General features: G+C 37.7%; 1 protein-coding gene across 6 annotated transcripts in view; it reads right to left on the bottom strand.

Moving 5' to 3' along the window:
• The window catches only part of RFX3 (regulatory factor X3), a 238,008-nt gene that overhangs the window by 100,811 nt on the left and 123,689 nt on the right, over positions 1-13,508 (bottom strand). For all 6 annotated transcript variants that reach the window (XR_009244434.1, XM_058657283.1, XM_058657287.1 and 3 more), the window contains one exon: positions 4,864-4,961. Coding sequence is in view for 5 of the 6 variants with exons in the window: in XM_058657283.1 (XP_058513266.1) it covers positions 4,864-4,961 (98 nt within the window). In the remaining variant the exon portion in view is untranslated. The remainder of the gene's footprint in view (positions 1-4,863; positions 4,962-13,508) is intronic.

Below are 13,508 nucleotides of genomic sequence, written 5' to 3'. Positions count from 1 at the left end.
TTAATCACAAAAATAATTCAGGATCTAAAGGGCAATATTAGCAAAACACGGAAAGGACTATGTTTTGAGAGTCAGAAAACAAGAACCGTAGAATCTAACTAGCTAGGCAAATTACTGTTCCCTTTGGAGACAGAGATAAAACAGAAGGACTAGAGTGAATAATCTCCACAAATTTCCCACTTTTTACATTCTGAGAAGTTACATTTCCTTTACTCTTGGAGAAAGGGGAATTCTCCACTCTAACCCCCTGCCAACTGCGGCATGAACAGTCCATATCCCTCTTAAGCGTCTTAATTAATCAATAAAAGGGTAAGCAAAAAATAATTAGGTGATGTTAGAAAATCATTTAAGGGGGACCCGGCGGCGTGGCCTAGCAGCTAAAGTCCTCGCCTTGAACGCCCCGGGATCCCATATGGGCGCCGGTTCTAATCCTGGCAGCTCCACTTCCCATCCAGCTTCCTGCTTGTGGCCTGGGAAAGCAGTTGAGGATGGCCCAATGCATTGGGACACTGCACCCGTGTGGAAGACCCGGAAGAGGTTCTTGGTTCCCTGCATCGGATCGGTGCTGCACCGGCCCGTTGCGGCTCACTTGGGGAGTGATTCATTGGATGGAAGATCTTCCTGTCTCTCCTCCTCTCTGTATATCTGACTGTAATAAAATAAATAAATCTTAAAAAAAAAGGAAATCATTTAAGGACATGATGTTTAAGAGATCACAATAAATGTGAGACATGTCCCTACGCTTCTGACTTTTATTTATATATATTCAATTATAATTACTCAGTGCCTACAAAATGTTGTGCAATACCCAAACTGTATTATGTTATTTTATTACCTATTATTCACATAAAAGAGTTCCTTGGCTCACTTTTTAAAATATTGCATCTCTCTGTATTATGGGACTTCTCAGTACCTTCAAAATGCTACTGGGAATCGAGAGCCCTAAAAGAGGGTGGCCGTCAAGCCAGGTTCCCCTCTTATTTCATTCCAGAGCCCTCTCATTCAGACTAACACTTCGTGAAACACTGGTTAGGAAATTCTGTTTTGTATTTGATGAGAAGCCTGTAATTTAAACACAAGACTGAGAGAAGGTTGTCAGAGGTGTGACACCAGGAACCCTTCAAGGAACAACTCTGCACGTGAAGACAAGAATCTTCTCTGAAGAGTGGACAGGTGCCAAAGAGTGATTTAGAAAAGAAAAATTAAATAAAGATGTTCAAATTATGCCTTAATGTAACATCATGTCTTGTTTTTATTTTGATAAGTAGCACTATGTAGATGTAACTAAAAGAAAAAAAAGTAGGGGCAAGAAAAAATATTTGTTTTTTAAAAAATCAGTTTGTTAACTACAACAAGAAATTTTAAATAAAATGGTCTCTGACTACCAGGTATAGAATGTTTTCCAGCTTAGATAATAACCATATTCTAAATGATAAGAGAATATACAATTTGTTACAAAAGAGATGGTTGTGATTCAATCCTTGGGAAAACATTCTTGGAACAACAAATGCAAAGAAACACATGAATAGAACAGTTCCTAAAGAAGCCATCATAAAACAAGGAGAAACAAAAATGTGCTAAGGTGTCTTCTCCATGAGCAAAGCCATGCTCCAGCTCTCAGCACCATGAAGTCTCCATCACTCCACTGCACAGGCTTACTGACTCACACTGCGCACCTGCTGCGCCGGCAGCAACTGTTCTGATCACAGCGAGGACCAGGTAAACGCTTTACTGCCATCAGACTATGATGAAGACCCCTTTTCCTAAGTGATGACACATCCGTGAGGGCTGTCATCACGCCTTGAGTGAGATGCCATGCACGGCCGCCATGTGGATGCTGGTGCCATAAACAGCAATGACCTGGTGCTCCTGTAAGCACACACAGGTCGGGGGGCCATGCATTTAGTGGTTCGAAGACCACAATACAGATCAGAGACTCTACCTTCCTGGAGTATCATTAGCAAAAAGCATTTATTATCTAACACAGAAGTGGGGCTCTGACTTATGACCAAAGTCAGGGATCAACCACTAACTAGCTGTTAATTCATTGCAGGAGAATAAAAAATGCCCAAGAGTCTTTCCTGACACACAAGGAAATATATCACAGAAACAGAAGGAGTGTAGGGTATACAGAAATTATATGCACTTATCTGTCAACACTACAAAATTATAGAAAGGTTGAAATAGCTCAAGATGAAATGAAACAATTTTTCATCCTAATTAGGAAAACTACCAGGAATCTTGAGCAACCAAAATATTACATGTAATTCATGGCAACATAGTGAGATTTCCTTATTAAATATTTTAAAATGGTTCTATAGAATCTTTTTCCTCCCACACACAAAAAAATTACACTTCATAGTAATGAAAAGTTTCCCTCAAGACCAAGGGTGAACATTTATGGCATGTCTGGCTGGAGCTGAACACTACAATCTGGCCTGACACACAAGGTCAAAACTAAGTGGGCTTGAAGCCAACGACCTCCTGGCCTCCAGATCATTAGCTACCACCTGGCCAGCCGACAGTGGCCACAGAAAACATTTACTTTGAATCAGTTCTGCACTCGATGGGTCCTGCTGAAGACCCAACTTGAGCTGTTAACTTTATGAGGTTCTGTGAGCGAATGAATTCATTCAATTCACATTTCTCTATTAAGTGAAAGACCTTGAAGTCAGTGGCGGGATGGCTTAAAATCAAACACTGAGAATCAGAAATAGAAAAGAAAGATGCAAATAATGATGAAAACACATAATTTTTATAGCCACAATTAAACTTTGATGCTAACTATCCCTCAGGTATACAAAAAGCGCTTTTGATAAAGCTAAGTACCTCCTTTTTACAGGTAAAACAGTAGAGCGCAAAATCACACACTCAAACGTAGCAGAGTCCAATGTGGACAAGTGCAAGACTAGGAATGACTGTGGCACAGCACAGCTCACTCGCTGAACACCCCTGCATCCACTCCTTCCCCTCCCACTTTCCTCTGCCTGTAGTCTATATAGGACAGAAACAAAACCCTGTTCTCAGATGCCCCTGGGGGTGACCTGCACCTGGTGTCACAGGGAAGAAGCAAATGACAACCTGGTGTCACCTCACACAATATCCAGGATAGGCTACAAGTTCAAATGGCAGTCACTTTCTTTTACTTGTTATAAATGTCAGCGGAAGTTTGGGTTTATAAAGGAGATTTCAAATTAGGAATCCAGGAGGGCCCTGTACCACACAATGCACAATGAACTAGTTATATATATATATAAATTCATCATGTGTCTAGAATGTGTGAAGGGTTATCAACTCACCAGAGTAAAAAAAAAATTATTGACTTATTTATTAATTGTGTATAGTCTACTAAAGGCAAATGAAACAAAATGCCAAGTTCCCAATCAGGGAAAATCCGCCTCAGTACAGGAAATACCAAACAGGCATCCTAAGCACGGCTAGCAGGAAGAGGTGAGATGCTGTGCTGTCTTTGACAGGGGAAGGGCAAGTGGAGAAACAGAGTGGGGTCTACCTCACAAAGCAGGGAACTGTGCCTCAGTCCAGGACAGGCACACCTGTTTGGATGTGGGAGGCTGGGGGCAGGGGGAACACAAACCAGAGAATGCTTTTGCGGCACAGCAAAAAGAGAGCAGTCCAAGGGGCCGATCGGGCGGGGGGGGGACACACACAAAGGTGACATGAAACCGCAAAGGGGGCATTGGAAAGAATGCTAACAGACACGGCTGGATGCTACAAGTAACAGAGGTGGGTCTCAGGCAGCGGTGACGTGGACAGATTCAGTGACCCACACTAGTTAACGAAGTAGAGAGGAGCTGGGTTCAATGAGAAGCTTTGTGCCATCTATTGTGTGTGTGGTCCTGTTATCACATGTAGTTTCTCAGTCTTCACAACAGTTCAATCATCGAGATTATCTCCCACTGTCATACTCAGAATATTTGAGTATACTGAGCGCAATCATAAAACTAATACAGAGTAAATCCAAGATTCTAAATTTCCTCTTAAAAATATTAATGGATAACAAACTCTATGTGTTGCACATTCTTCTGATGTTAGAGCTGTGACAGCAGGGGGGTTGGGCGGGCAGGGGAGCAGAAGAAAATTCTTGTCCTCCTAGTTTGGGATGATGGAAATCCACGAAATCATTGGAGGAAAGAAGAGATATCTTAAGAATACAAACAAGCAGAGGTTATCAGCCTAGGATACACCAGCACTGCAGGGAAGAGGCTACAAGGGGCAGACCATGTTGGGTTAATCCAGAAAACCAACAGGCTGCAAAAAAAACCCAAATGAAAAATAATCCTAATGACTGGAAAAGATTCCTCCTCCCCTTACTTCTTGATAAGATCTTGAATCTTATTCCAAACTACCTGAAAATTCCAGTGAGCTTAAAAATTTATATTACTATTGATGCAAAGCAAATCGCTGGGTGGGACAAATACTAAAGCAGAAATAAAACTTACTCAGAATCAGGCAATTATATGCAGGTAGATTTCTTTAATCTATGCAAAAAAATTACCAAATTTCTAATTACTGATTTTATATGAGTTGATAAACATAAATACTCTTAACATCACTTTCCATAAAAAGCACATATTTACTAAGTAGCACTAAAATACAGACATCACTAAGATGTTTTTTTCTGGACTGTGGGAAAACTATCGAAAGGGCCTAACAATTTTAATAATTTAATTCTCTGTTACAGTTGATTGAGAGGAAAATGAGCATATAGTCTCAAGCACACCCAAGGCATTAAGCATGAGCCTAATTCCAGTAACTATTCTGGCTGAAAGGAAGGAAACAAGCTGGGAACTGCACGAGGTGTCATAAGTCACATGGTGTATCTGCATGGAGTTCAAGACTTACATTGCTCCATTGGTGTAGACGGTGTCACTTCCTTCCACATACTGCACCTGAGCTGGGTAAACGTGCTGCACCTGTTGCACAGTCTGGACCTGCTGTACCTGAAAAACAAACATCAGGACTTCAATGGGAAGCAAGTATTACAGGAAGAATCCATGGCGTCAGAGCATCTCAAAGGTTTTCCAGGCACTGTAGCACAGATGGTCGAGCCATCCCTTGGAACACCCACATTATTTCACTCACAAGGAGTGTAACTTGTGTTTCCAAGACTCACAACTGTTTTTAATATGAACATAAAGCTAATATCCCAAATAAACCATTAAATGTTCTTTCATACAGAAAAGTAGTCATTGTTCAAATTTCTTTGATTACGAATTTGTAGTATTGGATTGTTCAAACTAGGATCCACACAAGGTATACGCAGTGCATTTGGCTGGTATTTTTTTTTTCCTCTCTTAATCTCTAACATTTCTTCTCATTCTTTTTATTTTCTGCTTATTAATGAAGAAACTGGGTCATTTATCTCTCAGAATTTCTGTCACTCTAGCCTTAGCAAAGATCACCCCTGAGGTGTTATTTAATGTTTTTCTCTGTCTTCTTCACGTCAAATAAACTAGTAATTAAATCTAGGTCCCTGAATAAGTTCAGTTTTTGAAAGGTTGTATATTCCCTACTATATCACACTAGTTGGCATTTAACAGCTCACTGACTCTTCTGGAATATTAAGTTTGACCATTGGGTTCAGGTGTTGTCAACTGAAAACTTCTAGTTTAGGGTTCCTTTATCCATCTTTTACCTGAGGATATTAGTAGCCACTAATAATCATCTTCTAAAGATATTATCCTTAAGAAAAAATGAATAAAGCTGTATAAATTTAGAGTAGTCTGTTACTTTATCCATTGGTAAAAAATTTCCCTCATTTTCTTATTTTGAAATGTTCTTAAAAGAAAATATTTGATAATATTTTATTAATCAAACACTGAAAAAAATAACTTTACCTCCTATCTCCCAGTGGTAACTAATGTGCTTTTTAAATTTTTTCCTTATTATTCTCAACCTATTTGATGTCTTCAATTCTAGCAATCTTATTTGTTTAACTAAAATTGTCTCATATTTAACCAATGACAGGTTCTTCATATGAGTGTCTGTGACATGACTACAGCACCTTTCTTAACATCACATGTTTCTAAGATGTTCCAGGTTTATGGCTTATATTTTCTGTCCCAGATCTGGAGGTACTCATCATGTTTTAAAGACCCTTGACTCTTACAAGGAAAATGAATTTAAAAACTACAAATCTGGGCCATAAGTGTGACCACTAACATGAGGCAGTTCATAACTCTCGGTCCTTAGTTACAAAATTCAAATAATTTTAAAGGAGTAAAATACACATCATAAATCCATACTAATTTTACAATTTATACATGTGTTGAATATTATCGGACACAATATTTGACTGTCTTTACTCTGAACCATAAAAAAACAAATGGTTCTTGGAGATTCAACAAGATTTATTTGCCTTATCACAAAATGTGTGATAGTCTTCAAAATACCAATGTTCCCAAAATCTGATTACCAAGAACTGTTTGTTTCCTTCCAAATGTTGCCCCTATAACATATAACATAACATCCCGAAATATATAATAGCTTGTGATGCTTTGCAGTCATTAGAGAAAAGTAACAACTTTGATACACCCTTAAACTCACATATTTAAATGAGTTTTAGAATTTGCTATATGTAGATACGTAGATATATGCTATATGTAGATATATGCAGATATATTGTAGCAATGAATGAATGCTTCAGTCTTAGCCTGTGCTGTGCTAAGCCCCAGCCAGAGGGGAAACAGAAAATGCACTTGAAGAGAGTAGTGGAATATTTCCCAAATCTGATTAAAACTACAACACAGACAATGAATACTTCAATGTAAACCAAAGAGTAGATGCAAAAACTACACTAAAATAATTTATAATCAAGTGCCAAAAATAGTAAGGAGAAAAAAATTATAAAGCAATTAGAAAATGAAAACAAGATAACCAATACTAGAGTGATTGGAAAGTTTCCAGTAAAAAATTAATGGCCAAGAAATTGAAACGCATCTTTAAGCTTGTGAGAAGGCAAGATGATAGGCAAAGATTTCCATAACCAGTGAAACATCCTTGAAAAATACAAGAGAAATGCATTTTCCTGAAAAGCTGACAATACTTTTCAAACAGATATACTATGAAAGATATACAAAGGTTCTTCAAGGTGAATAAATAAAATATCAAATGGGAACTGAGATATATACAAAAAATGAAGAACACTAGAAATCAGAAATTTGTAGGTAAACTGTAGAGGAATTTTTGTTTGTTTTGTTACCTTTGATTTTCTGAAGAGAATAATTTAAAATAGTATATAGTACTGAGCCTATATATAAGCTAATTGTATGTACAACAAAATGGCACAAAAGATAATAAAGCCAATGATGGTAATACTCGGAAACACTCAATAAATCCAACGAGAGGTATAAAAAAATGGAAAAGAAAGAACAGATAAGGCCTCTTCAAACAATGACAGAATTAAATGCAATCATTGTAATAATTACACTTAACGGACAAGATTTCATTTATGATGGCTAAAATTTATGATGGCTAAAATTTTGTAAAAAGAAAAAAATGATATAGTACAGAATAAAAGATGCAAAGTCAGGATTATAATCTTTTCCTCTCAGTAACTGATGGAGGAAAAACACAGAAAATGAGTAAAGATATAGAAATTAACCAATTTGACAAAAATCATTATCCATGCAATAACAGACGTGCTTTCCAATGCAAATGTACACCAATGTAGAAACTTCAAAGCCTAAGAATAAAACAGGCAACACATTTAATATGATGAAATAACATAGACCATGTCCTTTGACCAAAAGAAAATTAAGTCACAGATAAAACAAATCTAGAAAACCCTCAAAATATGTATAAAATGAACACATTTAATACAATCATGGTACAAAAAACAACCGCAAGGTAACTGGAAAATTGGTTAAGTTGAATAATAATGGAAATAGATCAAATTTTGCAGAATGCAATTGGAGATACAAATGACTTTAAGTATAAACTCTAAAGCAGACAGTCTAAAGCAATAATGTGTTTCCACTGTAACTGGGAAAATACGGAAAATGACTGTAACCAAAAATAACTAAACTGCATAAAACAGAAACAGGAAAAACAACAGAATGAGTAAATAAAGTTATCAACAGCAGGTACACTTATCAAAAGGGAAAAGGAGGTTCAGATTGGGAGTTCTGGGAATGAAGGGGAAATACCAATGTACAAAGTCATAAAGCAGTAAATAAAAACACTGGAATAAGCCAATTCATTCAACGACATATACAACGGACAGAGTCTGTAAAGGATATACATTACCCAAACTGGCAAAGAAAAGCACACCCACCCTCCTGAGTACGAAAAAACAACCAAATCCCAAGGGGAAACTGCAGACCCAGACAGATCTAGCAAATTTTTCAAGAAGGAGGAAAGTTCCAATTAACACATGGACTAAAAAGTAGAGAAAAAGTGAATATACATCACAACCACTTTAACAAGGCTAACCTAACCGAGACGAAAACCAGTAAAGGTACTACAAGAAGACTATAGACTAATGACTTTCATAAACAGAATTACAAGAATCATTAACAAAATACAAATAGATATAGCCAAACAACATATTTACAGGACAGTACACGTGGGGTTTAGCCCAAGAACGCAACGTTAGCTTAGCATAAGAAAATCCATAAATGTAATCCACAACATTTACAATAAAGAAGAAAGGCCATATTATCACATTATCAAATACTGGAGAAGCACTGGACAAAATTTAACATCCATCTGTAACTGAAAACAAAACGTCACATTTTCTCACCCACTCCTTCTCTTTGCATATTCCTTCAGTAAGCAAAACAATGAAGAAAATTTCTCAATCTGACAAACACAACAGCAGTTGAAAAACAAAACACATATAAATCCTATTTTATAAAAATATATTTTATAAAACATCTTCACCCCAACCTAACAGACATCAGTAAAAAAAAAAAAAACCACACATATCATATTTAATAGTGGAAGACAAATCTTTAGAACTTAAGAAATGATCTTTTTCCATACTGATTCATCTGTTTAAATTATGAACTACCCCCTTACTATATTTTATATGAAAAACAAAGTAACTGCTACCTGAATTCAAAATCCTCTCATTAGTAACATCTAAACCTTGATGGATATTTTCAAACAGAGCCTCTCTGTTCCTTTATATCATCCATTAAAAATTGACACATTCTTGCTACCTTCTCATTGCTCATTGTCTTTTTACATAAATTACTTCATCAAGCCATACAAACCCAGTATTTCCCTCTGTACCTGATTAAATATTTAGTTCTTCTGCAGAGTCTTTCATAACTTATTTTATCCCATGAGAACTACCTGTTTTTGCTCTCAGGACTCATTTGCCAAGTAGTGATTCAGGGCTCAGTAATGATGTGGCCAATGTGGTGAGGCAGCAGAATCAGTTAATGCAGCGAAGGGCATTCTAACTTCAATCCGTGTGCTCACATTGGCTGACTGGACGTATGAGATACCAACTACTTCCTTGAGTAATAATTTCCTGGTGTGTGAAATAAAAATAACATCCAGTCCATAATGAAGAATTTTTCTAAGGAACCAACGCTTAAATATAAACTACAGATAACACAGTATGGTATGAGCCAATATGATACAAGCAATAAATCTTGAATAATTGTTGAAATCACCAAATATTTCAGAAACAATATTTCAGAAACAAATATTTCTTGTGTTCTTAGCAACTGAGTAAATTCCATCTTTATAGTCAATTTACCGACAGCTATAAATATACATGGTCATACTCATCTATGGACACTTAAAATCATGAAAGTCTATGATTAAAATAGAAATCAAGCTCAAAATATGAAGAATTTAAGAAAAGCAATCTGGATAAATGCTGGCTAACTCATCTAGGACAGTAAAATATAAATATGTCTATTGATAGCATACAAACTCTCTAATAGGACGAGAAAACAGGGCATAGTTCCTCACAGTATTTCCTAAATTAAAGAACTGACACAGTGAATGAAAGATCAAGTTAAACAGTGAAAACACTGAATGACCTCACATAATGATTTTGTGAGCAGTATAACTTTTAGTATATACAAAAATTGGGCTTAAGAGGTCGTAGTAATAACGTAGTAGTAGCAAAAACTGGATTTGGAGACACTGTAGTTTAAGAAGGCACTCTTTCAAAGCTTTAATGGAAGTGGAGGAATTAAACAAGTGAAAAATGATGGGGAAGAAAAGAAAAACTAAACATATTGTGTGTGTGTGTGTGTGTGTGTGTGTGTGTGTGTGTGTGTGTTTCCAGCAATTACATATCATGATCCTTACAAGATGTATTCTTGATTTGTCTCTGCCATTTGAGGTTTTTTCTTTTTCTTGCTTTTGCAGCAGAACTCTATTTTCTTAGTACAGATAAAGTCAAAGCAGAAGAAATGCTCCCTTATGCCGCAGATTAAAGCTAGCCATGTCTAGAAAAGGCGCTGTATTCACAGGACCGATGTATCTGAGCTTGCAAGCCGAGGCACAGGATGGAAAATGAGAATGGCGCCATCCTAGCCCGCCGGCAGCCCAAGCGCACAAAGCAATGCCTTTTACATGTTCCCAAAGACATCAGAGTACTATGAAAGCACTATAAATATTACGTAAAATTACTCAAAAAATAAAGGAAATGCTTTGTCAATATCTGTAAAACTTACATTATCAAAGTTGTAATAAATGAATTACTTCATTAAAATAATAAGTGAAGTCATCTGTAAATACTTATTACTCCGAAGTGAAATGGTAGGACCTACTTTTACAGTCATTTAATGTATCATTATAAACGAAAAGCGGGATACTGAATACTACTTTCTCCAAAAGAATTGTGATTCAAACTGTTTAAATTTTAACACTGTACTTACATTAAACATTAATACCTGTTCCCTGATTTAAATGATTATCTGCTACACATTTATTTTTTATGTTAGTTACCAGTATCTCAATGCAGCAGAAATTAAGGTGAGCTTTTCTGAAAGTGGTGGGGAAACCGGTATGCGGGAGGTATTTGACTTCCTTCCTCAAAAGTTCAATTCACACCTGTCTTTGTGAAATCTGTAACCTGCCACACTTGCCATCTGTCTTTATAAAAGCCCCTCAGGAGGCCAGGGCAGTGGTGGGCAGTATGTTAATCCTCTGCTTGCAAGCACCAGCTTCCATGGGCGCCAGTTGGTGTCCCACCTGCTCCACTTCTGATCCTGCTCTTTGCTAATGGCCTGAGAAGGCAATGGAGGATGGCTCACCTCTTGGGACCCTGCACCCACAGGAGAAAGCAGAAGATGGTCCTGGCTCCTAGCTTCAGATTGGCTCAGCTCTGGCCATTGTGAACCAATGGAAGAGCTCTCCCTCTGTTTCTCCTTCTCATCCTGTTAAGTCTGTCTTTCAAATAAAAATAAATTTAAAAATCTATAACATAAATAAATGGCCTTAGAGAAAGAGATGATAAAACGAACTCTGTAAAAACATACAATGTCACCCTTAATTTTATTTAAATATTTATTTACTTGAAAGACAGAATGAAAAGAGAGATTATCTTCCAACACCTAGTCCACTCTCTTGTGTGCCCATGGGCCGGGACTGGACCCAGGTGTGTGAGGAGCCAGGAACTTCATCCGGGTCTCCTTCTTGGGTGGCAGCGACTCGGGCACTTCAGCCTCATCAGCTGCCATGCCGGAAGGATTAGCAGAATGCTGGAATGGAAAAAGAGTGGGCACCAGGCACTGTGAGGTAGGGGCAGCTGTCCCAAGGAGGAGCTTACCACTGCCCCACAATGTCCACCCCTTCCTCTTTTAAATCCACCGCTTTTCCCAAAAGAAACCCTCAGAACTCTATCTGAAGAAACAGTTCTCACCACTTCTGAATTTTAAGAATCAGAGAAGTAGTGGAAAGTAATCTGAAAAGAGATAGATAAAGGTGGAGTTAGCAGAGATGATCAACAATTTCCTTAACTGAACAGTTTGAGGAATAAAAATGATCTGATTTTATCAACTTAAAAATGATCCTGGCTAATTTTTAAAATGTTCCCTAGCAGCGTCAGAGCTTGGATGCAGCCATTTAAACTGAAGTTGGAGATGCTGGCATTTCATGTCAGTGTCCCTTCCAGTTCAAGGTGTTCCACTTCCTGTTCAGCTCCTTGCTAATGTGCTGGAGAAAGCAGCACAGATGTCCAAACGCCTGAGCCCCCGCCACCCATTTGGAAGGGCAGGATAAAGTTCCAGGGTCCAGGCTGGCCTGGCCCAGACCTGACTGTTAGGGCCACCTGGGGGAGTGAACCACAGGATAGAAGATGTCTTTGTTTCTAGGTCTCTCCTCTCTACCTCTGTCACTAAAACAAACAAACAAAAACCATTTTAAATGCTCCCTAGTACATGAGAATGTCAACAGCAATGAAGTATATTTTTTCTAACAGTCTTTCCCAGTTTATCTATTTTGTCAACTGAAAGAAAAAAATAGTCCTTTGAGTTATAAATATATGCATTCATATTTACAGATCCTGGAGAATCAGCAAATTTAACAATGTCATCTTTATTCATGTTTAAATTAATAGAAGCATCTCGTATTATCCTCAAATGTGTTGATACAAACGTTACTTGTTTATTTTATGCATACTTTTGTTAATTTGTATTATTTATGATAAGTGAACACCAAAACAAATTACATACCACGAGAAAATGCGCTAGCACAATGAAACAATCAGTATAGTTAGAAGATAAATTTGTACAATATGTTATTTTGGATGTGCTCCAAGAAAAATAAGATGCATCACACTTCCAAGTAGAAACCCTTTTCGATAGTAAATGAAATCAGTTACAATGGTGACGCTCATTAGTCAGCTAAGAGCAACTGTACTTTTATGACGTCAAGATCTTCACCCCTTTCTCATACAATTGCATTCCTTACTCCTCCGGCTGACACCAAACATTTCACATCTTAGTTCTATGAATTGCCAAAAATTGTATTAAGACCACTTGAATAGACCCACAGGAGATATGAGAACTTCTAGAAGATCAAGAACATGCGACATTAGAAGAGTTCATGTTCATGTGACTGATCAGATGTGAAACTTGTGGGAAAAGAATGAGCACCCAATAGCTGTTAAATCAACCACACGGGGGGGGTGGGGTGGCGTCCGGAGGAGCAGCAGCAGGGCAACAAGCAAAGGCACTTCTACAGAATCTCTAGACGAATGCGGCTCTGGAGGAAAGGTATGCAAACCAAGCTGAGAGAAGGCACGTCAGCTGCCCCAAGACAACATGCAAGATGCGGTTTTCCAAAGAGGGAGCGAGACACCTGAGAAAACAGACATCTTCCTAGTCCCTCCCAGTGCAGACCACAAGAATGCCCATTTGCAGTGCATATGGAAATGATGCCTGTTTTATTGTTACACTTGTTCATTAACCAGAATCGTAAGGAGGTATGGCCCTGGCAGCACGCTCCTCAGACTTCTGACAGATTGGAAAAAAAATCAACAAATGAATGAATCAGCTCAATAAATCAGCCCTAAT

This window comes from Ochotona princeps, chromosome 31 (genome assembly GCF_030435755.1).
Source record: "Ochotona princeps isolate mOchPri1 chromosome 31, mOchPri1.hap1, whole genome shotgun sequence".
Classification (NCBI taxonomy): domain Eukaryota; kingdom Metazoa; phylum Chordata; class Mammalia; order Lagomorpha; family Ochotonidae; genus Ochotona; species Ochotona princeps.
Note: the sequence above shows the minus strand (reverse complement) of the source record. Positions and strands in the feature narration are given on the sequence as shown.